Source organism: Sarcophilus harrisii, chromosome 2, assembly GCF_902635505.1.
Source record: "Sarcophilus harrisii chromosome 2, mSarHar1.11, whole genome shotgun sequence".
In the NCBI taxonomy this organism is placed as follows: Eukaryota; Metazoa; Chordata; class Mammalia; order Dasyuromorphia; family Dasyuridae; genus Sarcophilus; species Sarcophilus harrisii.
Genome location: NC_045427.1, coordinates 492156661 through 492184008, shown reverse-complemented (window position 1 = coordinate 492184008; position 27348 = coordinate 492156661). Strand labels below are relative to the sequence as shown.

At 36.8% G+C, this 27348-nt stretch overlaps 2 protein-coding genes across 4 annotated transcripts in view; one reads left to right on the top strand and one right to left on the bottom strand.

Annotated features, from left to right (window-relative positions):
* Positions 1-235: 235 nt before the first annotated feature.
* TOX4 (TOX high mobility group box family member 4) lies at positions 236-17622 on the bottom strand. Of its 3 annotated transcripts, none has more exons than XM_003755813.4 (10): positions 17526-17622; positions 17105-17330; positions 16771-16839; positions 6800-7042; positions 4893-5153; positions 4323-4550; positions 3303-3383; positions 2266-3033; positions 1452-1615; positions 236-681 (listed from the first exon to the last, which is right to left on the bottom strand). In XM_003755813.4, exons 2-10 carry the CDS (start codon positions 17108-17110, stop codon positions 621-623), a joined length of 1881 nt encoding a protein of 626 aa, XP_003755861.1. In that variant the 5' UTR covers positions 17111-17330; positions 17526-17622; the 3' UTR covers positions 236-620. The 3 variants fall into 3 exon arrangements, with proteins under 3 accessions (XP_003755861.1, XP_023354843.1, XP_012399920.1); XM_023499075.2 differs by having other exon boundaries at positions 3312-3383; XM_012544466.3 differs by lacking the exon at positions 16771-16839 and having other exon boundaries at positions 17526-17621.
* Positions 17344-27348, top strand: part of RAB2B (RAB2B, member RAS oncogene family) — a 24284-nt gene continuing 14279 nt past the window's right edge. Inside the window, exons 1-5 of the mRNA XM_031955012.1 lie at positions 17344-17562; positions 17902-17973; positions 20376-20443; positions 25428-25510; positions 25725-25817. Coding sequence (XP_031810872.1) covers positions 17517-17562; positions 17902-17973; positions 20376-20443; positions 25428-25510; positions 25725-25817 — 362 coding nt within the window. The 5' untranslated portion in view covers positions 17344-17516. The remainder of the gene's footprint in view (positions 17563-17901; positions 17974-20375; positions 20444-25427; positions 25511-25724; positions 25818-27348) is intronic.

Sequence of the window (27348 nt, the reverse complement as noted above, 5' to 3'; positions counted from 1 at the left end):
TGTAGACAGCACTCTGCCAAACACTAGTATTCACAATCTCTACAATTAGAGACATTTACTAGCAGAAGGCATCCTTCATTTATGACCTGAGATAACAAATCAGGTAAGGAGAGGTTACAAAAAGCTAAAATACTAAAGTATTTCTTTACAAATGATAATAGGAGAGAAATGAATGTATAGACACCATAAAGCCATGTTTCTTCCTTAGATTGAAATCAGTACAAATGTAAACATATTGTTTTTCTCTGAGGTTCAGAGCTGTGTATTTTCTCTATCATTTTAATTATCTTTCAGGCAAGTCCTTTGAAAATTATACCAACAATTTTTTTTCTTTAAAAGAATCAAACAACTTCCCTATCCCCACATCCCCATGTTCTGTCTCACTCCCCCAACTCCTTTGCTGTCATCACTGGGCCTTCTGCTTGTACTTGAATGTATAAAGCAGCCCCAGATTTCAGCAAACATGGTGGTGCTCCTCCAAAAGCTGGCCCCTATCCAAGAAAAGAAAAGCGAAGAAGCACGGAGGGCCATTATTGACTGGAATCAGGCATCACCAGAAGCCCAGCTTGTGTTTCATATGCAGGCTGATAAGTTTTCACTGGCTTGGGAGATGGGATGAACTATTTCACAAACACCACTGTGCTTGAATTTCTGGAAGCCACCCAGGCCAGGAATACATCCCTAAAGGAGAAGAAAAAAGAAAAAGAAAAAACCCCAGATTACATTACAAAATTCTCTTAAATTCTACCATAAATGAATAAGAACCCAAGTAATTCCCCAACAGTGTGAATCCCAATGAATATGCCAAAGAGATGCAAAGAATAGGTATAAAGTTAGATAAGATAGCACCATTCTGCCATAACAAATGAGGACTGAGATACAAAATTAGGCCTGATGACTTGTAAATACATAGTTCATCCTTTGTACTTCTACTTCTACTTACCTTATATAAGCTAGTATAAATTTACTTTATTAAACTTATATCAAAGCTAAAATAGTAGGAGTTTAAGGACTGTGAAATGTACTGATATTCTCATTCTAAACTGGCTTGTGCCAGTTCAATAGGTAGCCATTTTACTGGAAACTGAAACTCTTGATATTTGTTTCAACTCTGGTACAGTGGGGGGAAAAATACTAGCTGTGAAGTCAAACTGTTCAAATTTCCTCTGTGCAAATGAGATATTAATGTGTTACCTGTATAAGTAGACCTGAAGACATTTTTAAAATCTTATAAATCAATAATCCTTAACAATATATGGAAAGAGATGCTGGAAAATCACCTATATTTAAGGTAAGCCTAGTGTGCCATCTGTAAGTAGTCTGATCCTGAAATAATGTAGTTTAAAATCCAGGGCCTTGAAAACTCAAACCACTGATGTGAACCAGGTCAAATAAGCCTTGTGATTTCTTCCCTAAGAAGTAAAAAAGACCTGAATAGCTATTAAACTCACCTGCAATGCTTCACTACACACTCATTGCTGCAGTATTCATTGTCCCAGTCCTTACTCACAACTGGAGGATTCTCACAACCTGACCTCACACATCGGGGCTGAGGGGAGAGTGTCACAGGGGACCCAGTCACTAGTTCAACATCCATCTGAGAAGGAGATTCAACCTATAAAAGAAAGACAGTCTTAGTAAAATTTATTCCACCTTAGAATTGGTTACAGGCTCTTTTTGCTAGAGGCCTAAAGATCTGAGCATTAGTCTTATGTCCTAGGAATTAAAATTCCCAAGTGGTTTTTCTTACTCCCTAGTATGTACATCCCTTTTAGAGTTGACTTTACAACCTATTCTTCTAGTTCAAAGGGAAGAGTAGGAAACTAAAGTAAAATATGCAATTCCTCAACTACCTAAAATGAGAAATAAATTTATTCTTGATACTGTTTCTAAATTGAGCAACAATGTGCTAAGTAGATTATTTTGTTTCAGCATCTAGTAACAGTGCAAAGATCACAGGTTAGGTCACAGGATCTATTTTCAATTTCATCATGCATACTATATGACCCAGATCTAAAGTTCCCAATTCATAAAATGAGGCAACTGTATTAGCTAACTTCTGAGATCCTGTCAAGTTCTAGGTCTATGTTCTTATACTAAGTTCTGTGCCCCAATTGGGACATGGGAAAATTAAAATATAAAATCCTGGAGAAGAGAAAGCATCAATATTGCCTAAATTACTAAGTGTAGTATCTTTCAACTCACTGAATAGCAGCAATAAAAGATCTCCTTGAGACCTGGTACACACCAAGGGAAGTATCTCACCTCAGGTACAACATCTGTGATCATCTCAATTGGCTCAGGAGAAGGTGCCTCCACTGCATGGGACTCAGGACTGGTGGTAATCGGCTGTTCAGGGCTACTTTCCAGGGCAGGTGGGACTGAGGCAGGCTGAATATGCAATGTAGGTGGAGGAACAATCTTGATCTGCAGAGGAGGTGGCTGTTGAAGGCTAAGACGAACCTTTTGCTGTGGGGGCTGCTGCATGGCCTGGAGTGGGGGAGGCTGCTGCAGGATGGTTACTTGTTGCTGACTGGGTGGTTGAGGCATCTGTTGCAGAGGAGGGGGCTGCAATCGAGGTGGAGGCAACTGCATAGAAGCAGCTGCTGCTGCTGCTGCCTGCAACACAGATCGGGTAACAATCTTGGCTTGTTGGCTCTGATCAATGGTAGATGTGCTGGTAGCTGCCTGGATTTGGCTTAACTGAAGCCCCTGGGAAGTCACCATTGTGGCTGGGATGACTGTTACCATGCCACCTTGGGACATGGCAATAGAAGAAGTCAACTGGCTAGATGTCAACGTCTGTTTGGATATAATGATCTTGGTGATGCTGGTCTGGGCCCCTGTCCCCCCAGATGTCTGACTTGTCACATAGGATGAAAGAGTAGATTTAACCACAATGGAAGAGGACAGGGAAGGGGGCTCCGTTGATGCTGGTGCTGGTGAGGCTGGCACAACAACTGTTGCCGCAGGAGATGGGGGAGGAGTCTGCTGTGGTGTCACTGGATCCAATTCCACTGTCTCCACAGCAGTCTAGAAGGATAAAGTAAGACCAATAAATATACTCATATATCCTTCTTACTCACCATAAGCACTAAGAAAGGTATAAATGAAATCAAAGAAGTGAATTCTTCCTATGAATAAACTGCTAGAAGAAACTGAACAGGATTGGGGCTAACGCTTTTTGGGCAATCTCATTTAGTAAAGCAGAAATAAATACTTATGGGTCTCCAGAAGGTGAATAATAATAGGTATAGTTATAAATTGTATAACTATGGGGCCACCAAATTTATTAGGCTTACCTGACACACCTGATTGGCTTTATAAGCTGCCAAAGCCTTCAAATATTCCTTTTTGGCAGCTTCAGTTTTCCTTTTATATACCTGCAAGCAAAGATAACATGCTGGTCAACAAGAAATTTGGGGGAAATATGGGCATAACAACATTTTATATTTACAAAATGCTTCATTAATTTTTTTTCTTAATTCAGTTGAACCTAAAAATGGTAAAGTTAAGTGCATTTTCTATTTAATAGTAAATTGGTGTTCAAGCTTGCCAATTATTAAATACCAATTTTACACATAGGAGAAACTGGCAAAGAAAGGCTAAATTGTTTATAGAGATAAGCAGTTTTTATAGTGATACAAGAGGAACATAAAGCCATAAGTCTTTATTACACATTGTGTAAGAATTAGGGATTAGAAAAAGTAATGGATAGAAAAGAAAAGGAAAAAGTGGGGAGTTGGAGAAGGGGATGGTTCTCAAGAATGCCAACAAATCAAGTGTCAGAACTTGAGATGATATAGCATGAGGAGGGATGTGGTGAAGCAATCCTTCCTTGAACTTGGCACATCCAGTTCCATCAAACTCTTTGCCTTTCTTCAGCATGAGGTTTTTTTCTCATCTGGGTTACCCAGTTTTTCCCAGTAGTGTTTTTTAGACAGATGGATTTCACATGAATAATTTCAATTTATATTATAGTTCACATGATTTTTGATTCAAATTTTAGCCTCACTAATCACTGCTTCCTAGATCTGCAATTCTGAGTAAGTTATTTCACATCTTTGGGTATGAAATTTTTTTCCTATACAAAATGGTTCAATCACACGCTACTAACCCCATAGGATTATAAGGATGAAATGAAAACTTACATTTAAAAAAGCCAGTTATTATGTCTGGTAAAAATTTTAGGTGAAGAATAAGAGTGAACTCAGAGTTGACAATAAATGTTTGACATAAATATGGAATAGATAAATGTCAATTTTCTTTTCCACTAACTACCACTTGTCTACTACTAACCCTTGTTTTTTACACCCCCTTACCTGTTTTTGCTCTTCTCCAAGACTGTCCCACATGGAGGCCACAATTTTTGATACCTCCCCAAAAGTAGCATTGGGATTCTGTCCCTTGATGGCTGCCTGTGTGTCACGGAAGAACAAGGCATATGCTGATACTGGTTTTTGGGGTTCATTGGGATCTTTCTTCTTCTTTTTCTTTGGAGTCTTCTGCTTTTTGCTTGACTCTACCACAACTGTCTTCTGACTAGGGAGCTGCAGAAAGGAATGCGAAAGAGAAATATTGTGCCTTAGGAAGTTAAAATAATTCTTCAAAATAAAAGCAAATATAAAGCACACACTGAACCAGAGTATCATAACAAGAAGAATGGGAGAACATTAATTGTAAAGAAAAGGCTTTGTACCCAGAAAACAGAAAATAAGGCCAAAAAAGAATGGAGGAAAATAACTGGAGATATATATATATATATATATATATATATATACACACACACACACAGACACACACACATATATATATATATATATAGGAATATTACACTTGGCCATTGCACTCAAATAAAATGAGAGTAGCAGTTCTGCCGAGGGATATCTCACCCGCCGGAAATCCTCAACGTCATCCTCATGAAGGGAGCTAGTAGGTGAAGGGGTAGTTGAAAGCCGATCCTCAGGTGACTGGGCAGATGGGAGGATAGTGCCACCCCCTAAACTCAAGCCAAGCTGAGAACTCAGCTCTGACTGGTCAATAGTAGTCAGCTGACTGTGCCCCATCAAACCAGATGACACATCTGTCATTGGGACATCGATTGTGACAGGTGGGTTGGCACTATACTGAGTCCCTATAGAGTGGTCCAAGTCCTGAGAGGTAGATGAAGATAAATTTAGACATTAAATTCTCCAAATCCCACCCTCATTCCCAGATTCATGATATGGTTATGTAACCAGATGGGCACTTCCTTTTTATAATCTAATTTCCTTCTGGGGAACAACCTTTGACATCACCTTAAACTGTAAGATAACAAGAAGAAAAAATTTTGGTTGAGCATTGTATGAGAAACAATTTTCACTCTGATTTTTTTGGCTAAAGTCTGTAGCTGGACATTCAGTCAGGTTATAAGCACAATTGCAGAGATGAGCACTGACTGTCAGAGAGTTCCTATCACTCAACTGACCTCTGCTTAAAGCAATTTCCAACTAACATTTATAGTAAAAATGAGACAAAAATGAAAATACATAGTCAGCAAAAAGAATAAAGTGTGGTTTTATAAATTTAACAAAATAAAACAATGGTAATGTTGACAAAGCCCTGGAAAACCTGATCAATGGTTTTGGCTTAATGGGAAGCCAAGGATTTTTCTCTAACTATATATATCAGGGATCCTCAAACTATGGCCCCCGGGCCAGATGCAGCAGCTGAGGATGTTTATCCCCCTCACCCAGGGCTATGAAGTTTATTTAAAGGCCCACAAAACAAAGTTTTTGTTTTTACTATAGTCCAGCCCTCCAACAGTCTGAGGGACAGTGAACTGGCCCCCCATTTAAAAAGTTTGAGGATCCCTCGTATATATAATAAACAATACTAATCCTTAACTTCTGCAGTGCACAGAAAGCTTTAATATCAGCATAGGTTTTCACAGTAGGAACAGTGAAAGGAGCAGCTTAAAATCACTGATATGGATAACATCTACTTAAAAGTAAAATTCTTCAACAGGTTCACCTCTGGAATTAACAAGCCTATTCAAAAATAGTAACAAATGGGGGCAGCTAGGTGGTGCAGTGGACAGAGCACCAAGCACTAGCCCTGAAGTCAGGAGGACCCAAGTTCAAATATGATCTCAGACACTTAACACTTTCTAGCTATGTGACCTTGGGCAAGTCACTTAATCTCAATTGCCTCAGCAAAAAAAAAAAAAAAAAAAAAAAAAAAAAAGCTAACAATTAGAGCAGTGTCATTTTCAGAGAAATTAAAATAAGGAGAAACAAAGTTACTTAAAGATCCAGAGACCATCATCAGAAACATAAGGTAAAGAGCCCTTCTGGCTTTTGCCTGACCCATTAACTTTGAAAATTGCAACTGACATGCAGAGTCAGGAAGATAGATACTTTCTGAAAACATAACTACACTATATTTGAACCAAAGGGATGATAAGAGCCAAGACATTGCTTCCTCTCATTCCCTCATTTCCCACCCACTTCCCAAAAACACTTTTAAAGTAAATGCCAAAGTTGGTCAAAATGCTGTAAGATTCTCTCTGAATTACTTATATTTCAGGGTACTATTTCATATTTGAAAAATGCAAAACATGTTTGCTAATGAAGTTGACTAAAGTAATAGACTCCTTTAGTCCAAAAATCTCCTACTTTTTTGGTTTGTAGTAGACCTAGACTTTAATACCAAGATGATAAGCATCATACAACCACATGAATAGCACCAAGACTATGCAGTTGTCTTCCTCAATTCACCCCATGTTAGGGGTAAGCTTCATAATGCTCTTGCCTCTTACCATGGCCAAGCCCCCACTCAGGAGCCCCCCGCCCTGTTCCATCAAGCCATGACTCATGGCCACAGGCATATCCAATGTCTGGACCCCATACTGGGCTGAAAAGCTGCCATCCTGTGAGGAGGTGGGGTCTCCCAGATCATCAAAGTGGCCGATCACATCAGAGACAGCCAATGAGGGGTCAGAGTCCAGCGAAATAGGAGGGATCTCAAATTCCTCATCACCCAGACTTGGAGTATGGAATGTCTAAGGGAAAAAAAAAGATGAGAATTAGTTGGGGTAAGAGAAACACACCACTGTTATAAGAAAGAGAACATGGCTTAGTGCTATTCTCAATATATGTCAGCCTGCAGTTCCGTATTTGTGATTATTCTCTTAAAATATATATATAGTTCTATCAAAAACATTCCCTCCTGCCTCATCATCAGAATCCTATCATCCATATAGCTGACTATCAACTGTCATAAAAGTTTCTTCTGATGAATTTGTTGCCTAGTCACTGCCAATTAATCAAAAAATGAAACAGAGACTGGATCACATTCAAATGAGACACCGCCAACAGCAAGTGGGGAAAAAATGTGCCTCTTATAAAAGTCACTGGACAGACAGACACACACACACACATACACACACCTCCCCCCAACTCATTTTATGAGATACAAAGGAAAGAGGGGTTTTTGCAGCTGCTTACATTTGATAAAAAAAGAAATGTGTTAAAACACAGTTGGTAATACAATAAAGCACAATGATATACATCACTCATAATATGAGATAAAATACAGAAGTCCTTGAAAGAAAAAATTAAAGAAAGCTAGGTGATTTAAACTATCCCTGTGGTTCTTTTCATCATAGTTAATGCTGAAATTATATTTACCAAATGCTGAATCAGAACAATCATAAAGAGATACTATCAACCTTAAGGGTAATCTGTTCAGGGAGTGACAAAGATACAAATAACAAGGGGAAGGATGTCAGATTTAATGGTGCTGGTATAGTACAAAGTTCATACCTCTCCCCACCTTCCCTTCTAGCACCTTCATGTGAGATTTCCTCACAATTCTTTAAAACCTCTTTCATTATGTTCCTGGAGCCTTGCAAACTCACTGTCATTTGGTGACCCCAAGTGTTTTTGTTTCACCTTTGAGGTCTGGTGAAGATCCAATGGAAACTTTGGCCATCCTTATCTCATTTTTTTCCTTTAAACAGTCTCAGTAAGATGCAACAAGAATGTGTCAACAATAACAGCATTCTTATGTTTTATACTGGGTTTATGCTGCATGAAAAGGACCTGTGACCTGAACAGGGGCCAAGATGGATTGGATTTTTAATTTGTGCCTTTCCTATCTTCCACTGTTTCTTTCTTCATAAACATATTGGACAATATAGCCTTTAGCTCACCTATATTTTTTTCATGCCACCCAGGAGAGTGTTCATGAAAATACTTCCTGATCTCTCATAGGGATTGGTTGACAAAAGTGGTATTAAGAATTCTGGCATTCAGAGAGTTGAGAGGATCTAACTCAGTGAAGTGTGTAGCACTTTTTGTATAACCTGTCAGAGAAGCACATGAGCATCTCATTTTCTTCTTGAATGGGCTCCTGAAACTTATTCCTGTTGTCTGGATGAACTGCACAGAGTTCTATGCCCTGAATTAAACAATCTCTGGCTTGAACCAGAAGGTCAGCATGTGCAGAATATGTCAGAAAGTGCAGAGTGTTAGGGTTCCAATTTGGGTCTTATAAAAAGCCAGTTTAGCAAGACCCTCTGGTGCTGCTGGAGCATTTCCTCTTGAAACTTTATCAGCAGCTTCTATTATGGTACTTCTTTTTCCTGGGAAGAACAAGGTTTCCACTGTCAGTTATATCTCCTCTAAATATGGCCTGAAATTGGGTTATAACAATTATAGGCTCTTAACCAAATTTAGGGGCATCTTTTTGCCAAAGGGAGAAAAAGGATAGGCTGAAAGGGTTATGTTCTGTAATGGACTAGGGCTCTTCCTCTAGCCCAATAAACCTTTTCCACAAGATGGAAAATGTCAATAGGCTGTTCTCCATTTGTAGTAGTTGTGGAAGAATAAGGCAGAAATACAGAGGGAGGAGGACCAGGTAAGGCAGGTTAAAGAATGAACCATCCGTTGCAAAATAAGGGGCTTAAATCAAGAGTTTCCTATGAATACCAGTAATTTAATTGGTCCATATGAGGTTTAGGAGATTGTTCAAGAAAAAAACCTTAACTTTCTAAGTATAATCAAGTTTCAAATATTACCCCAAACAAATCATTCTAAATCCTGAGCATTTTCAGACCATGCCTTTGCATAGTTTACAAGCTCTTTTCTTTGTCATCATTGGCTGGATGTAGAATTTATCCTTATCCCATGATGCAAGAAATCCATCCAAGAGGCAATCTTGTAAGAATGCTTGAGTTAGATTCCATATCTCCTTTTAGGATGTATCACCAGAGAAGTTTTCCTCTCTGAAACCCTACTGCAAGAATTTCTCTGAGAACTCTACTAGAAATTCCCAAAGTCCCCCATTTGCCTCTGAGAAGTTCCAGTGAAGACATTTTTAATCTCCAATGTATTAGGTCCTTTCCAATCAGGATATTTTCTGTTCTGTCCCCAAGGTAAAAATGTTCAATTACCTAGAAATTTATTTATGATATGATACTCCAAATCTTCTAAATAAGTAATGAAAGATATATCACTCCTTTATCTAAAAGAAGTGCAATTGTCTGCATCAGGACCTTTCTTCTGGCTTTTGAGGCTCTCCCATTCAAAAGGCACTATAGCTGTTTGGAAGGCTTGATTTAATGGTCTATGGGAAATTTCAATGAAAACCCAAATCTTCCTTCAAATGGTGACTAGTAATCTAAGAGTTAGGAGACCCTGTCTAAAGAGTCATGGAAGTCAGCTTCCTTTGGTCTCTGCCCCTTCAGTCTAATCCTGCTGGTGTAATGGATATGGTAACCACCATAACCAATAGATCAGTTTCCCTCAGTGGGTGCAGATACTTCAAGTAGTCTAATCAGTCATGCTGTAAAGGCAGGTCTAAAGACCCTAGAGGCCTTAATAGGTGTTAACTATTGAGGAGCCAATGGTTCAGTTTGATTCCTTGATCCTTGCTTTCTGCAATGGCTCAGTTTATCTGGTCATTATAGGTATAGCTGTCTCAGGAGTCTTGGTTAGAAAGCTTGGTCTTTGTTTATGGATCTAGATGAAGCCCATAGGTAACCTTATCAGGTACTTTCTCCTGAGAGCCCAAAATGTTACAATTGGCAGTCCTCACTTTCAAGATTGCAATCATTGTGATCTGCTCAAAATCACCTCAAGGTAGATACTGCCAACTAGAGCACCTAAGAACATCAGTTCATAAATAGGAAGGCTCCTAAAGGGCTACAGGAATCCCCACTGGCTCCTTTTCAGGTAACCAACAGGGTAAGTCTTAGTCTTAGTGTTCAGTTTATAGCTACAACCTATAAATGCTTTTATACATACAGAGATTCAGAAACTGATTCCAAAATGAAAGACAGGTTTAGATAATCAATAATTGGAAATCTGAAATCAATTTTACATTCAAAGCCGTATTTTATGCTCAAAAATGTTAAAGAAAAAGTAAAAAGAGAAAATAAAAAGAGGAAGTTCTACCAAAACTTGGCTATCTTCCCAGAACTTGAGGTCAGCCAGAAAATATTCAGCCAGTGAAAAGCGGATATGACAATGGCATTGTAAGATCAGCCTACAGAAAATAATTCAATTTGTACTGAAAAATTTGTACTTTAAATTTTAAAGTTTTTTTTTTACCTAGTTTCACTTTTACCTAATTTAAAAGTTCACCTGGCTGCTCTAGAGCTTTTCCTAACTAAAATTATCTAAAACAGAAATACCTAATTTAATTTGGAAATGATTGCTAGTTCCTTTTTCAGGCCAATTAGGGATCTCTTTGAAAATGAAAGTAGAGACCATTAATTTAGAAATAAAAACAGACCCACTAACTGCAAGTTTGGAGAAGCTCACCTATAGCTCAGATAATTTAGATGCATTAGGACTCCAATCTCCTAGGGGCCATCTTCCTTGCAGGAACCAGCAGAAAAAATAATCATCTGACTCACACTCCTTTTTGGGTCCCTCAGGAAAGATAGCCACACTGGTGGCTATATAGATAACCTATTGGTGGCATTGCCAAAAGGTAAATGGCAAAAATCCTATCCACACCAGAAGGAAACTGAGGCAAAGCTCTGAGCTAGATCAACTTATTAGAGAGCTCAAAGTCCCTTTTTGGGACTTTTAGGACCTTTGTAAGTCACTAAAAACAAAATAAGACTTATAAGTGGTCATTTTCAGGAGCAGGGAAACTCCTACAACTGGCTAAAGGTGATATCCATTAATCACTATTACTTTGTCAGTAGTTGGGAGGACTTTCCATAGGCTACAAGAACATTTATGACAAAAGAACAAGGAAACTGTGCTTTTCAAGCATAATTCAATTATGGGGGGAGCAGGAAGGGTAATAGTAATGCATCAACTTCCTAATATGATATAAGTACTTATAACAGACCTAACTAATAAAAGTCTATCTTATAAATCAAATAGAATATTATCAGTACCTAGTAAGCTAATTAAAGTGCAACCAGCATGATTTCTCATTGTTATAGCATAAACTAAATCAAACTTAAGTCTATTCTACTTAATTCACTAATGCAATCACTAATTCCCATTAAATCACAAAGGACTGAATAAATATTAAATTGAATAGGCGTATTAAAATTATTTTCACAACTGCTTACACTAAGATGGTCCTATTTTATTTCTATGGCCAATTAATTCAGTGGTAATTCTTCTAGCAGATCCACTAGTAGATGTAATTTTTTTTCCAGTTTCCAAGCCATGCCATTCCACTCATGGAGGCTCCCTAAGTAATGCTATTCAAACCTGCTCATGATAAGACGAGATTTGACAAACCTAATCACATTGACCTTCTAGTAATTATTGTATGTGGAGTCACAAAGGTTACAGAAAGAACATAAGACTAAATATCTATAATTCATCTGAAAGTTTTGCATTTCAATTTTTTACATATAGTTTTTTTTTCTCTCTACTCTGCCCAAGGCCTGTAAGAAATATAAACAATGAAGTTTACAGGTTAGAGAAAGTATTTTTAAAAGGCTCTGTGAGCCCTTTTGCCTCTTATCAACAGAAAGAAAATTCAAACAAGAAAAATATTATTTAAAAAATTCTTTAAAACTAAGTAAAGCAATTCTATTTATGAAAGCCATAAACCAGCTTGGGAATTTACAATTGCTAAAACTTATTCAAAACCAATTTGCATAAAATTCATTTGTGGATATTCAAACAAATTTGAAAAAGGTTCACTACTTTGCCCTATTCTTTTCAATCATGTTCTTCTCTATTACTTCCAAGATAAAATTTAAAATATATCTTTTAGGACCATTATTTTTTCTTAGCCTTTTGTCATTGTTATCATTGGCACAAACCTAGAAATTCTAAAGCTCCAATGTAGCTGTAATTATCTATGTTCTTTCACCTACTGTAAAAAATATTCTAATCCCAAATAGAAATCCTTTCTCAAAGATCTACTAATTAAGAATAAAAGCATTCTATATCTTTATCACTTATGACAACACCCTTTAAAGATATTTTATCCTCATTTCATGGGAAGGAGAAGGTGTATTTAGCCAAAAAAGGCGTGCAACTGTAAGGACATGATTTTTTACATTAAATATGTAACTTATAAACCAATAAGCAAGGAGGCTAGTTTAAGAACTGATATGCCTTAAGTGCCTCAGTTATAAAGTAGAGACATGTAATGGTCATAAATTCTGAGTAGAAATAAAAGCAAGGAAATTCTATATATCTGGATTCCGTTGGTAGGCTCAGAGATGTCAAGTGATTGGAATAAGATTCATTTGACCTTATCCAGGCCAAGGCCAAAGGACTTAGCAAATTCTTTTGAGAACTTCAACTTCTAATTTTCCCAACACTAAGCAATTATTGCTTTAAAAAAAAAAAAAAAAAAAAAAAACACAACATACCCATAGAAATACTTAACAATATTTATAACCTTTATAACCATATAGAACCATTTTACTAACAAATGTCTCTAACAAATGATAGCTCAAAAGTATAATTTCACAGCATTCAAATCAAGAGGAGCTAACTCCTTCCTGATAGAAATGCTTTACATTAGTTATCACTCCACAAATTAACAAGCACGTCAATACAATGGTTCCTAAAATCACAATGTGAAAATTACAATACTAACATAAAATATTGGAGATTTAAAACTTATTGCCAGTCAAACAGTATTAAACATTGCTAGTCAACTACATATAAAATAAAAGCACTACATATAAAAGTCTTATAAAACTTGCCACAGTGTTACACTCAATGTGACTTTTCAGTCTTTGATTTGTAAATTCAACAAATCTATGTCAACATATTTCCAATTCAAATTGAATAATCAATACAATCAAATTTCATGAATTGCACAAGCATTGAAAATTCATTATAATACTCAATAAACAAAAGTTCATCTTCTTTTCCAGATCCAGAGCAAGATTACAATAATACTACAGTTTCATTAAATCATACTCCCAGGTTTCAGAAAATGAGGGGAGGGGAAGGAGAGAGAGGAGTGGGAAGGAAATGGGAAGTCTAGTCTGGATTCTAGGTAAATTAGCAAATGAAAAGAAATTCCCCATTAAAGGGAGACTCATATATATACTTTCACCCTTTTCAAATTCTAAAGCTCCAGAATTTTTTTGTTTACTGTGCCATTTTGAACAATGGTATAGAAATTCCTGTTTTTCCTGGTAGGGATGCCAATGATATTTAAGGTGGAGAGTACAGGAAAGTGAAGTATATAACTGCTTTGAGTCAAGTTCTGTCTATGCCTTTTTAAAAGTTACGGCAACTTCAAATTTCTATCCCCAATCCCTAACTGAATCCAACAACTGAAGACAACTGCTTTAGCAGACCCAAATTATTCTAAAGAAAAAATGGCTTTCCTCAATATACAGCTATATGCTCATGAGAGTTGACTGAGACATTAATGGAAACCAGAATAACATATATTACATTGTAGAAATTGCTTTTCAAATTTTTTTCAGTCTTCTGAGAACTTTATCAGGAGAAAAAAGAAAACCCCAACAACAACAACTGCTCTATCATTCCATTGATTTTTACTTGCCATACTCCCAAAAGGTCACCAAGTAGTCAACAATAGAGGAAAAAATTATAAATATAATTTTTTAAAAGAAACAAAACTACAAAAAGTTTAATGTTTGATCTTTTTTTTAAAATCATATATATCAATGCGAGTGAGTAGGCCTTAAGACCACAAAGCACCTCAAAAAAGACAAATCAATTTGCATTTTACATAATTGGATTTTAGCAATATGAATGGAAACTAGTTGTAAAAATAAAAAAACATTAACAAGCTAATTTCATTTTAAAAAAATAGAGAATCACTTTAATCTTCCAATATTACAATAAGATCAGCAGAATAAAAACTAAAATTAAATTTTAAAAATTGCAGAACATCCAAATTATTTTCTTTCACTGGAAACATGTTAATAAGATCAGAAAAGCACTATTACTATGATAAATCAGGATACAGAAATAATTTAAAACAAGATTCTTTCTTTACAATGTCAATTATAATAGCATCTTATTTGTAAAAATAGAAATTGTTGACTACTCCTGTAATCATTCAGTGAAACTGTCCTAAAATAGTTATTGTCCCTAAAATGAGAGAGCCAAAGTTTGAAACGGTAGTGTACTTCCAATATCTAAAAAACCCAAAAAGCTTCTAATCCCTTTATATGCTATGTATCTAACAACTTTTCTGCCTACTAGCTTATACTGATGATCAATGACAATCTGTACTATAACAAATGGTAAGGCCTTAATGGGGCAGGTAACACATTGCAGACACACTTTTCCCTGCGTAATAAGACTCTTAACACTATCACAAATGACTGTTTTTCTCCCAAAGAAGTTTACCGTCTTTTTTACCTCAAAGTAGGAGAAGGGAAAGGAAAAAGCATTTATTTAATAGTGTCTACCTTATTTTATTTGAACCTCACAACAACACTGAAAGGTAAGTGCTGATATTATTCCCATTTTACATTTGAGAAAACTGAGGCAGATCAAAGTGATTTGCCCTGATCACAAAGCTAACAAATATCTTAAGTCAGATTTGAAGTAAGGTCTTCCTGACATTAGCCACTGTATCAGTGGTCAAAAAATCTGTAGAACGACTCTAAATGTAACATTATAAAAACAGTTAATATGTATTCATGTGGCACTTAATTATACATAAGAAGAGAACTATAAGATGCATTCTTAGAAGTGCATCTTGCACTTAAATGTGCAAGAAGAAATGTGTATCAATGGAAAGAGTTTCCAAATCGGGAATTTCTACATAAAGGAACTCAAAAGTCTGGACAAGTTAATCTATCTAGTATCCTTACTTTGAAGTCTCACTGTGGAAGGGAGGTGACCTTGGCTTAGGAAGGAACAAGTTCAAACAAATTCGAGATTAACAACAGACTATATGTCTGTTTTCTAAAGACGAATCAAACTAATTTAGAATATTCTCTTACCAATAGTTGGCCAACAGATGATTAATTTTTTTAGACACTGAAATTCAGTAAGCCATGTACTACTAAGTTACAGAGGTTTTATGGATTTCCTGATTGGCACATGTACATAAATAAAATCATGGGACCTCGAAGTACAAAAGTATTTAAAGATGAATGAGGCTAATATTCTGGAGTTCAGAACATTTCAAGCAATTTAATAAAGCTAAAATATAAAGGTATGAGTCAAGAAGATGAAGATAAGAAAACAGCACTGGAATTCAAAAAGAACCAATCTAAACTTAACAAGTTCTGGCCTAAACTTAACAAAGTCTGGTTTTGGGCTTCCTTTAAGACAGCAGACTAGATAATTTAGTATCATATTAAAGGTCTTTCCTACTTGTAGCCTTGGTAGATAAGGCTGAAGGTTTATAGGGAACCTTAGTAGGAAGGAACAGAAAGTAATAATCAATAGAAGAGCAAAAATCAAACAAACAGCTGCCCAGTTTCCAAAAGTAATGTTAAGGGTAAGCATTAAAAAAGCAACTGCAGCTAAGCAGCAAAGCCCATTTATAGATTGCAAACTCAGCCTAAATATATATGATGGATTGGGATGTTTACTGTATTAAAAAAAAAAAAAAAAAGACTAGACCTTCCATTAAACATAGAAAATAAAAGGCTCTCCATCTTTTTTTGCTTATCTATAAAGTGTTGACAAATATGTTTGCCACGATAATGGCACCTAATCCACGTTTCAAGTAAGAACCTTAAAACACAGCTATCTCTCCTGCTTCACAAAATACAAATGTAACTATTATTAGGTCCAGCTATCACCTGGAGGGAATTGTGACCCAGAAAAGCAAAATAAATTATCACTGCCACAGCAGACAAACAGATGATCAGTTCGAATTTGCTCAACTTTGAGAAGGTTGTAAGCTCATATAGAATATGAAGACTATACCATGTTATTTTTTTTTAAATCATAAAACACACACACACATACACATACACACAAACCTCCCCCGCACAAAAACAATCTAGCTCGAACTACTTCTTAGGAATAAGATCCCTTCACTACATTTTCCACCTCAAGTCTCTCTACAAAACTTTCATTCTGATGCAAGCTACATCATTCTCCTGTCTCTTACAAAAACTGTCAGTTCACTTTCATTTTTTTTTTCAATTCGAAACAATTCTACTCCCTAAAGATTTTTTTTTTCTTTTTCTCGTCCAGCTTTTCCGGTGTCGGCTATCTCCTTGGTCCGCCCTTCTAGGCTCTGGTGGGCTGTCTGAAAGCACTTCCCCAGCCCCGGGTCCCACCCCTCCACCCCCAAGGGCCTTATGCCCTTCCACCCACGTTAGCAACTCTTGCTCACCTCGGCCCCCGACAGGAAGGGGTGCGAGGACCCTGTGATCGTCAGGTAATTGTCATTTCCTCCGGGAAACTGGAAACCAAAAGAAACCCGCGGGGATGTTAGGGGTGGGGGGGGCCAGAGAGTCATCCTGGAGCGACGGATTCTGACTCTGACCCGACCCCCGCCGCCGCCTCCCCCGCTTCTCTTGCCCGTCGGCCGCTTCTCCGCCCAGGTCCCTTCCTCTGCTCCTCTCTCTCTTGCCTCTTTCTCTTTCTCTCTCTCTCTCTTTCTCTGTCTCTGTCTCTGTCTTTCTCTTTCTCTCTCCCTCCCGCCACCTTCGGGCTAAGGCTCCTACCTCCATCTTCAACACAACCGCTACCACCGCTTCAGCTCCCTCATAGCGCCTACCGCCCCCGCCGGAAACGGAATATCCGTCACTTCCGCCAACACTCGCGAATCCCTCTAGGGATTGGAGGGTTCTTTTGCGGAAGCAGTGAGTTGAAAGCTGGGAGCCAACAGACCGGAAATGATGAGCTGGGGAGCGCCCCCTTTGGCCGGAGACCAGAATGCCCGGTGGAGGCCTAAAGATTTCAAAAGAAGTGTCAAGTTACAGGCACACATTACAAGGCTGTTCCTGAGGAGAGCAATAGAGACGTAATCTTGGGCTAGAGGGGCCGGATGGGGAAGTAGGGATATCGTTAGGTAGCGTGGCTAGAGAGGCCGGAGGTGGGTGGCCAGAGAAATCGGGAGGACCCGCAGTCAGGACCATGACTTACGCTTATCTCTTCAAGTACATCATCATCGGGGACACAGGTACTCTGCTGGTGGGGTCATCCGCTAAACTGAGACTAGGATCTAAAGCCCAAGGAGGCACCAGTGGAGGGCGGGGCTCGTAGGGAGGCGGGGCAACCCGGAGAGGCGCTGTCGGGGGCGGGGCCAGCATGGGGGCGGGGCTGACCGGGGGTTGTACTGAAGGATTTCTTGAAGCCTCTTTGCGAGTGGGGGGTTGAGACTAGTGGGGTGGGTGGAGGGTGCGAAAAGAGCTAGCTGATCCAAGTCCCTTCTCATGCCCTCCGCCAGTATCTTTCCTGGGTTATACGTCCCACTTCCCCTCTCGGGAGGATGGACCTGAGTACTCATGTCCTCTTTCAGGTGTGGGCAAGTCATGTCTCCTCCTGCAGTTTACAGACAAGCGGTTCCAACCTGTCCACGACCTCACAATAGGTAAGGACATTCTGCCAGCCACAGGAAAAGTGGATGAAAAGCGTGAAGTTAAAAGTTAGCAACTTTCAAAGAGAAAGTCAATTGACTCCTGTTTTTAACTAACCAAAATTTGTGTTAACAAATGCAGAGAAACCAGTGGAGGCAGCATCATCCAATGGGAAGAGCATGAATTTGGAGTAAAAAGATTTGATTCCGAACTCCTGTTCTGAAGCTCACAGCTTAGGAAAGTCACTTCATATCTCTAGCCCTCAGGACCTCCATAAGATCAGAGTGTAGTAACTAAGATCCCTTCCAGCTTTCAATTCTATGATTCTGTGAAAGCGTACTGTCAAATGATTGTAACATTTGAGACTTAAGAATAATAAAGATTGGTTGCTATTTGGGTGACCTTGGGTAGCCTGCTTCCTTGTAAGGCTCAATATCCTCATCTGCAAAAAATAGTCTGAGTATCTTTCCAGTTTTGATACGTTGTAATAACCAAAGAAAAATTTACTAGTTGGTTTGTAAGAGATATGAAAGAACTTGGTGAATTCTGTATTTGAAGTTTTTCATTTTCAGATGCGATGAACTTCTTTTTTAACTGCTTTTTCACAGTAGATTCAGAACAATTTTTAATTGTTATTGGTAATGGAGAAGAAGGAATAAAGAGATTAAGTTTATATGACTAGTGATAAGAAAACTTATAGCTAGGTAATACCTTTATTACAATGTTAAAAGAGAGGCCAAACCTTTCTTTACCTTCCATCATATAGAGAAAAGCCTCTGCATAAGCACATACAACCAAAGAAGCATAAAATTCCAGGAATGTAACTAGCAATTCTGTGAAGTGTTCTCTCTTAGAAGATTTGCCTGATCACCAAATGGGGTTCATAAAAGAAACTCAGGCTCAGTTACATTAGGGAGAATAGCATTTTACCCAAATTCTGGCATGGAGTTTATGTTTCTTCTGGATCTGCTTTTTGTAGTAACACAGAAGTTGTGCACAGGATCCCAAGTGGCTCTAGACTATGTTTATGAAAAACTGCAAGTGAGAACAGAAATCTTATTTTATCTTTATTTATAATTAGATTTTTCTGTAGCTATATAAAAATAATTTTTTTCAAGGAAAGTTACTATATCCTGAATGAAATAGTTTGGTTTTAGCCAGAACATATTCTTGTATCCTTCTAATTGACTGCAACAATTTCTCTTTGAAACTTTATAACTTAATTATATACACTTTAAAGGTACTATTGGCTAAGTCAGAAGTAAAATGCTACTTTTTCCTTTAAAAATTTGCTTCTATATCATGTGAAATGACAGAGTTTTGAGTGAAAATAAAATAAAATTCATAGTTATTAAATCTATTTAATAGCAATACCCTTCATTTTTTGGCTTGGACCTGGCAATAGCACTCTGATTAAGAAATGTAGTTCCTAATGCAGAAACTAAGTCATTCTAGGCATTTTAGTTCTTAAAAGAATATATTTCTTGGAAAAATACACTATATTATGTCTGTCAAATAGATCTTAAGAGTTATAATAGATGATGAAGTGGATAGAATACTGGGCCTCAAGTTAGGAAGACTTGAATCCAAGTCAGGTTTCAAATATTTACTAGCTTTGTGACCCTAGACAAATCACTTAACCTCAGTTTCAGTTTCCTTAACTACAAAATGGGAATAATAACAAGAAGGACATTGTGAAGATCAAATGAGCTAATATATATAAAGTTCCTGAAATATAATATACGATTAATGAATATGTTCTTCCTTATAATAAACAATTATTGTTCCATGAGGAAAGTGAAAGAATGAATATGTTAGGGAAAGCCCGTGTTCAAAATTTTAAACCTTTTAACTTATACTTTAAGAATAAAATATAAAATGGTTAATATTTGAAAAGCAGCACAGCATCATGAAAAGAGAACTAGCCTTGACGCCTGGAAGGTCTGGTTTCAAATCTACCCTCTGATGTATGCTGGCTATGTGACAAGCAAGTTAGGAAACCCTTTTAAAGTTTACCTTTCTATGGTATAGGCAAATTGTCAATCTGCATAAATGAGGAGAGTTTCTTTGCCAGTAATTTCTCCCATCCTCCCCACCTCTTAAAAATCCATCCATATTTGTAAAATGATGCCTAAGGTTAAGAAATTAGCCAATTTCCACATTGATTTTCTATTTGTATCATGAGGTGATTATTACTAGAAGTATACTTATATAAATTCAAATGAGAAGGAAAAATGAAACTAAAGCTTGAGATATGATGGAACAGCTATTTACACAGTTGCCAAGGCACAGCTATACTTGGAACAAATATAGGAAGTGGAAGCTAAAATATATATGGGGGGCCAAAGCCTTGACTTTTCCTTGAACATGAGTATCATTAATGATAATCATTATTTTCTCTATTCTTCATTGACAGGTGTAGAGTTTGGGGCCCGTATGGTCAACATTGATGGCAAACAAATCAAACTGCAAATCTGGGACACGGTGAGAGAGAACACAAAAACTCATTCTCTTCCAATAGCTAAGCATAAATCGAAAGGGGAAAAGGGTCTGAGGGAGGAGTATTTTGAGCTGAGAATAGAAGAAGAGAAAGAAGAAGAAGAATGAAGTTAAAGAGATGAAAAAAAAGGTTTCAGGTCCCATGAATTCCAGCTGCAAATCCAGATGGGGATTTCTTTTCACAATTTTTTTATGCTTAATTAAAATCTGCTGCATTTAAAAAGGCAAATACTAATGGCATTTACCTTATGGCTACATATAGATTTACATTGCCTTATTTACATACCTATTTTTCCCAGGGCATTTTCAGTTACTTGATATCATTGATTCAAAATCTCTCTAATCTAAAGAAGTCTATACATCATTTTTTTAAAATTATTATAGCTTTTTATTGACAGAACATATGTATGGGTAATTTTTCAACACTGACCCTTGCAGTCACTTCTGTTCCAACTTTTCCCTTCCTTCTCTCCACTCCCTCCCCTAGATGACAGGCAGTCTCATACATGTTATACATCATTTTCACACTTTCTCAGTTTTTGTTTAGGGAAGCTGTTCCTAACTCCTATTCAGAATCTCTCCCCTTCTTGTTTATTTTTAGGCTTTTAATATTCTGTTACTTAGCAGATTTAAGAGCTAACACATTTATATATTAAGAGGCTTAATCCCATGTATGGTGATCATGGGAGTTTTTCTTGAGGATTATCTGCTTGCTGATTGAATACTTTTAGTATGTAGCCCCTCATTGTGTGGATATTTAAAGTTCCCATTATTGCTTATGGGTGCCTCTCATTGATCAATCTGATTTTTATTTAAGATTATATTAATATATGCATATGTAGGGTTGAGTTTTCCAATCAGCTTTATCAAGATTATTCTGTCTTATCTAGACTTTTCATCTCTCCTGGTCAGGGCATCATTATCACAAATAATTCACAATTCAAAGAATTACATTGATAGGTACTTTCTATGGCCTCATTAAGCCTCCACCCTTCTTAACCAAGTCCTTATGTTTATTTCTAGCATCCAACTTGACAGAAACCATATCTCTCACCACATATTTAAGTACACAATGTTATTATTTGCCATTGTCTCAATAACTGACATTTCCATAATGCTTTATAGAAAATCTCATTTGGAATTCAAAACCCTCTGAGGTAAATAATTCAAATAATTAAGGAAATGGAGTCAAAGAGAAGAAATAACTGGCCCGTAGTCACATACCTAACATCACAAGCAACATCAAACACGTTTCTGCTTCCATTTCAAGTCCATCACTCCTACCCCTACTCCATGTTGCATTGTTATTTCCTTATTTTGCCTGGACCCATGGATTCTTTTTCACTATGGGCTCTGAAACATTATTGCTTTTTGACCCCTCTTTTATACAGTTAAATTCATTTAGAATTTCTAACTCTTGTGTTTCCCAAACTGTGGTTCTTAACCCAGAGAGATATCCTAGAAATCCTGAGACAATCATGTAGAGAAAAGACTTTACAAATGGGCAGAACTAGCTAAGGCCTCCCCAATATGGATCAGATTTAATGTGAGAGTTCTATAGAATTCTTAAGTAATTTGTTTATGATGGTATAAATAAGATTTTTTGGTAGCTTTTTTTTAATAGGATAATATAGATTATAAAGTAAGAAATTGAGAACTACAACTCTTTAACTGATACATCAGCAACATTTTCCCCAGTAAGTCATTTATATTTAATAAGTGCTAATCAAAAATTCTCTTGCCTTTTCTGGTGCTTCCAACTAAGCTTTGGAGAAATTTTCTTGTTGATTCTAATAATCAATATTATCCAAATTATTCTTCTTCCTTCTGATGATACTGTCCTTTGGAATTAGAGTGAAAGCAACAAATACATAAAATGTTAAGAGACTGAGAGAAACTGTATAACTTTTTAAGTTTAAAAACACCTGTCTCTGGGGCAAGAGACACTGATGGCTAGGGAATCACTACTCCAAGTATTAAATTTTTTAAACTGATAAAATATTCTCTTCCATATTTTCATTTTACTGTTTTCTTGGGAACACTGGAATGTATGTGTGTAAAAAACATATAAATATGTATATTTATGCTTATGGAGTGCCTTAGTCATACAGATCTCCTCACTTCTTGTGAGTATCTCACATTATTATTTAGTATTGAGAAAGACTAATATTTTGTTATCATTTACTTATACAATTAGTTTCTAAGTATCCATATAAATGAAGGAGAACTTTCAGGTTCATGCAATTTTAGAAAATAATCCAAAACTCATTTACATTTGACTTTGGTGTACATTTTGATACTTAAACTTGAAATGGAATATAACTGACCTTCCCCAAATAAGAGCTCATAATCTTTGCTAGACTTTACAAAGCAATGTTTTGAGGGAGGTAGTGCAAGTATTATCTTCATCCAGAAATGAAAACTAAGGCCCCCAAAATGAAATAACCATGGTGATTTCCCCATAGTAAGCATCATAACTGGGCTAGAGACAGGTTTTATGATTTTTAATTCCACTTTCCTTTATACAATATTCAGTCATGAGGTTATGTTCTGATGACCCAGTTTGAGAAAAGCCATAAAGCTATCTAGCCTCATCCTTCTAACTGGCAAGTTTTCCCATTCTATCAATTATATGTTGAAAGAAGATCTTTCCTTTAGAAGCCGAACAGCCTGAATGGAGCTACCTCTGTTTCTGACTGCTTTCTACCCAGTCCTGGAACAGGTGAACCTGGACTGGAAAAATTAATTGTGTATTTTAATTTTAAAAGGATACTTATTGAACCAGCTTAAAGACACAGGAGGTATTTTCAGCAGCTGAACTTAAATATTCTTGTATGAATCAGCCACTATGTGGGCTTCCTTCAAACTTCTCCTTACTCTTACTGGGCTGCAATCTACTTGCTGAGAAAGATTAGAAAGTCAGTAGGAGTTCAAAGCAGAACATAGCTAAAATAATGGCATGTTGATATGTCTAACAGAATATGAAATAAAAAATGTGCCTCTACAAAAAAATGTTTTGTAAAGCTAAAATGTTAGTATTAGCTACAAAGGATTTGGACAGTTTTGTAATTCACTGAAATGTTTGTATAATTCTTAGAAAAAAATCTAATCTAGGGAAAAGAAAACTGGACAACCAATCAGAAAACCTGAATTATTCAGCTGGTACAATAATGAGTTACTATGTTACCTTAAACAAATCATTTTGTTTCCAATGCTTGTATTGTATCTTAGTTTTTAAATCTTCAAATCATGGATAATAACATTCCTTCCCTCATGTTTTTAAGGAAGCTATGTGAAGATAAGATCAGAGCTATAAAAAGCTTTTTGCCATTCTTCCTTGTAGAATAGTATCAGTACCTATTAAAATGTCAATTTTCTTCCTATAAAAAAACAGTGGCACATTTAATCATGAGATGAACTGTTCCTAATATGTTATTTGTTATCTGTATTACATGGACCAGAGTGTTGTTGACATATATGATAAACCTATGATATAATTGAATGTGCAAATGCAAATATAAATTTTAAAATCTGGTGAGGGGCCACTACCTAAGCTTTCTCCTTATTTTTTCATGCCACTAACCATGGTAAGATTGTGGCTGGGCAGAGCCTTTAGAAAGTTAACTGTTTTTGCCAGCTAACTCAGTTTTTTTTTAATAATATTTAATATTTTTAATAATATATATATATATATATATAGCTTTTTATTTACAAGATATATGCATGGGTAATTTTTCAGCATTGACAATTGCAAAACCTTTTGTTCCACTTTTTCCCCTCCTTCCCCCCATCCCCTCCCCCAGATGGCAGGTAGACCAATACATGTTAAATATGTTAAAGTATATGAGCTGACTCAATTTTTGCCATCAATGTAATAGTACCAACTTGTGGCATATAATAAGAAGGATTTTCATCACTATCATCCTAAAAATAATTTTACTTTGGACATTGAAAGAACAGGAGTAGGAAGGCTAAAATTGTATGTGAACTATTTCTGGATAGTCAGTAAGGCCCAAACTTGAAAATACCCTAGTTGCTTATATTCCAAGGGAAAGCGACTTGTATGTGCAAGAATATTTGTGGCAGCCCTCTCTGTAGTGGCCAGAAACTGGAAACTGAGTGGATGCCCTCAATTGGAGAGTGGCTGAATAAATTGTGGTATATGAATGTTATGGAGTATTATTGTTCTATAAGAAATGACCAGCAGGATGATTTCAGAAAGGCCTCGAGAGACTTACATTTACTGATGCTTAGTGAAATGAGCAGGACCAAGAGATCATTATATACTTCAACAACTATATGATGATCAATTCTGATGGATGTAGCTCTCTTCAACAATGAGATGAACCAAATCAGTTCCAATAATGCAGTAAGGAATAGAATCAGCCACACCCAGCAAAAGAACTCTGGGAAACGAATGTGAACCACTACATAGAATTCCCAATCCCTCTATTTTTGTCCACCTGCATTTTTTATTTCCTTCACAGGTTAATTATACATTATTTCAAAGCCCGATTCTTCTTGTGCAGCAAAACAACTGTATGGACATGTATACGTATATTGTATTTAACATATACTTTAACATATTAAACATGTATTGGTTTACCTGCCATCTGGGAGAGGGAGTGGGAGGAAGGAGGGGAAAAACTGGAACAAAAAGTTTTGCAAATATCAATGCTGAAAAATTACTCATGTATATATCTTGTAAATAAAAAGCTATTAAAAAAAGAAGACAAAGAAAATACCCAAGTTGCTAGTTGATTGCTTATCTGAGCCTCACTTGGTTCCCCCGCCCCTTTTTTTTTTCATAGATTGGCTTCTTCCAATCTTCTCGGCCTACAAATGAACTTTTTCTGTTCAAGAGTTGGGGGGGGGGGGGGGGGGGGCAGAGATAGAGTATAATTCTGCCTCTTCTTTGCAAATAACTTGATTTTGTTTGGGGTTTCTTATTGCCTTATTCATTGGACAGGCTGGGCAAGAATCATTTCGTTCCATTACCCGTTCCTACTACAGGGGAGCAGCTGGAGCCCTACTGGTATATGACATTACAAGGTGAGTGATGTCTGGGAGGTATGGATGTGGGGAAGAATTTTTTTTCAATGTTCTACAAGTCTTTGGCTTTTATGATTACTAAATCTATTGAAAAAGCCATGCATTTCTCTCTTTTCTACATGGAAGCCACGTTTCCCTTATTTTGGGCCATTTTAATCTGTTCTATTCTCTTGAGCTAGATCTCTTCCCCTCTCTATTTATTTCCATCCTACAGACGTGAGACCTTCAACCACCTGACTTCATGGCTAGAAGATGCTCGGCAGCACTCTAGCTCCAATATGGTTATCATGTTGATTGGAAATAAGAGGTACATTTTTCCTTTGTTGAATATTAAGGAAATAGACTCTCTTGCTCTCTACAAATTTAATTCCAGGATATTCCATAGGCTTGTTATATATTTCCTTTTAGGGTTTGTATAGTTACAGTAAAACAAATATAGTACCTCTTCTATGCTATGCTCGTCTGCAGCCTAGAGTGCTAGGCTTGCAGATAGGAAGATATAGGTTCAAATCTTGCCTCTGATATGTACTAGCTGTGTGTCCCTAGGCAAGTCACTTAGCATCTTTGAACCTTAGTTTCCTTATCAATAAAATGAGATTAAATTGGATGGCCTATAAAGTTCCTTCCAGCTCTAAATCTATGATCTTCTATGATAAGAAATTGGGAGTACAAAGGCAAAACAAAACTTTTAAGTTATCCTAAGGAAGTTAGGTGTCTCAATGGATACAGTGCTAGTAAGCCTGGAGTCAAGGTGACCTGAATGCAAATGTGACCTCAGACACTTACTAGTTATATGACATGGGTGCCTTAAACCACTGAAAGAGAAAATCGAAAACCATTCCAGTATCTTTGCCAAGAAAACTCCATGAGGGGTCATGAATAATTAGACACAACAACTAGGAAGTTCACAGTTTAGTTGGAGGGGGACAGATAATATGTACACATATAGGTAAACTACAAAGTCTGATATTATCAGTACATAGGAGAAATCCAGACAAAACCCTATGAGAGATTTGATAAAATCCAATTTATTCCCACTCCTGTTCTGGACTCTAATGAGTTAAGCATTGGTTATCATTTTACAGGAATAGGGAAGAAAGTCTCAGGGGACTTGCCAGCATTGCAGAGGCAGTGTTGTGCTGGGGAAAGGACATTGCAATTGGCATCAAGGGCCCACATTCAGATCTTAACTGCTACTTACTGTCCTTGTAACCTTGGCCTTGTCATTTAATCTTTCTAAATTTCAGTTTCCTTATCTGTAAAACAAAGGCCTTAGACTAGGTGCCCTTCAAAGTTTCTTCTGACTTTAAATCAATCCTAAATAAATACAAATATATACAAAGTAATACTGCTGATTATACAGTTTAAGATGACATTGGCTATTTTGCCTGCCACTTCATACTGTTGAATCAAATTGAGTTTTCAGACTACTTAGATCTTTCTAAGATCCACCTTAACTTTTATTAATGTGAATAGTTTTCTAGCAACATCTTTTCAGGATAGTTATAAATTGATTTTTATGAATCCATATGTGGAACTTCATTTATCCCTATTAAATATTCTTTTTTAATAATTAAATTTTATTACATATTTTGTTTTTATATCATCTACATTTCCTAGTTTATTCTATTCTTTCTCCTTAGCCCCCTAGGACCTCCCCTTATAATAGAAAGGGAAAAAAAGCAGGGGATGGGGAGTGGAAGAGAAAGAATCATGTTTAGCTAAAGTTACATTTCCAAAAAGATTGTTCCACATCTACAGTCTCAGAGCTCTACAGAACAGAAGGACTGGGGTAGCAGGGAATCATTTTCTCAGATCTATTTTTTGGGTAAAACTTG

Excerpts from the sequence above, each read along its gene's own strand:
- TOX4 (XM_003755813.4), bottom strand. Across the intron at positions 7,043-16,770 it reads CCTTCCTGTCGGGGGCCGAG|ACATTCCATACTCCAAGTCT; the intron begins GTGAGCAAGAGT and ends TTTTTCCCTTAG. Across the intron at positions 1,616-2,265 it reads TCACAGATGTTGTACCTGAG|GTTGAATCTCCTTCTCAGAT; the intron begins GTGAGATACTTC and ends TTTCTTTTATAG.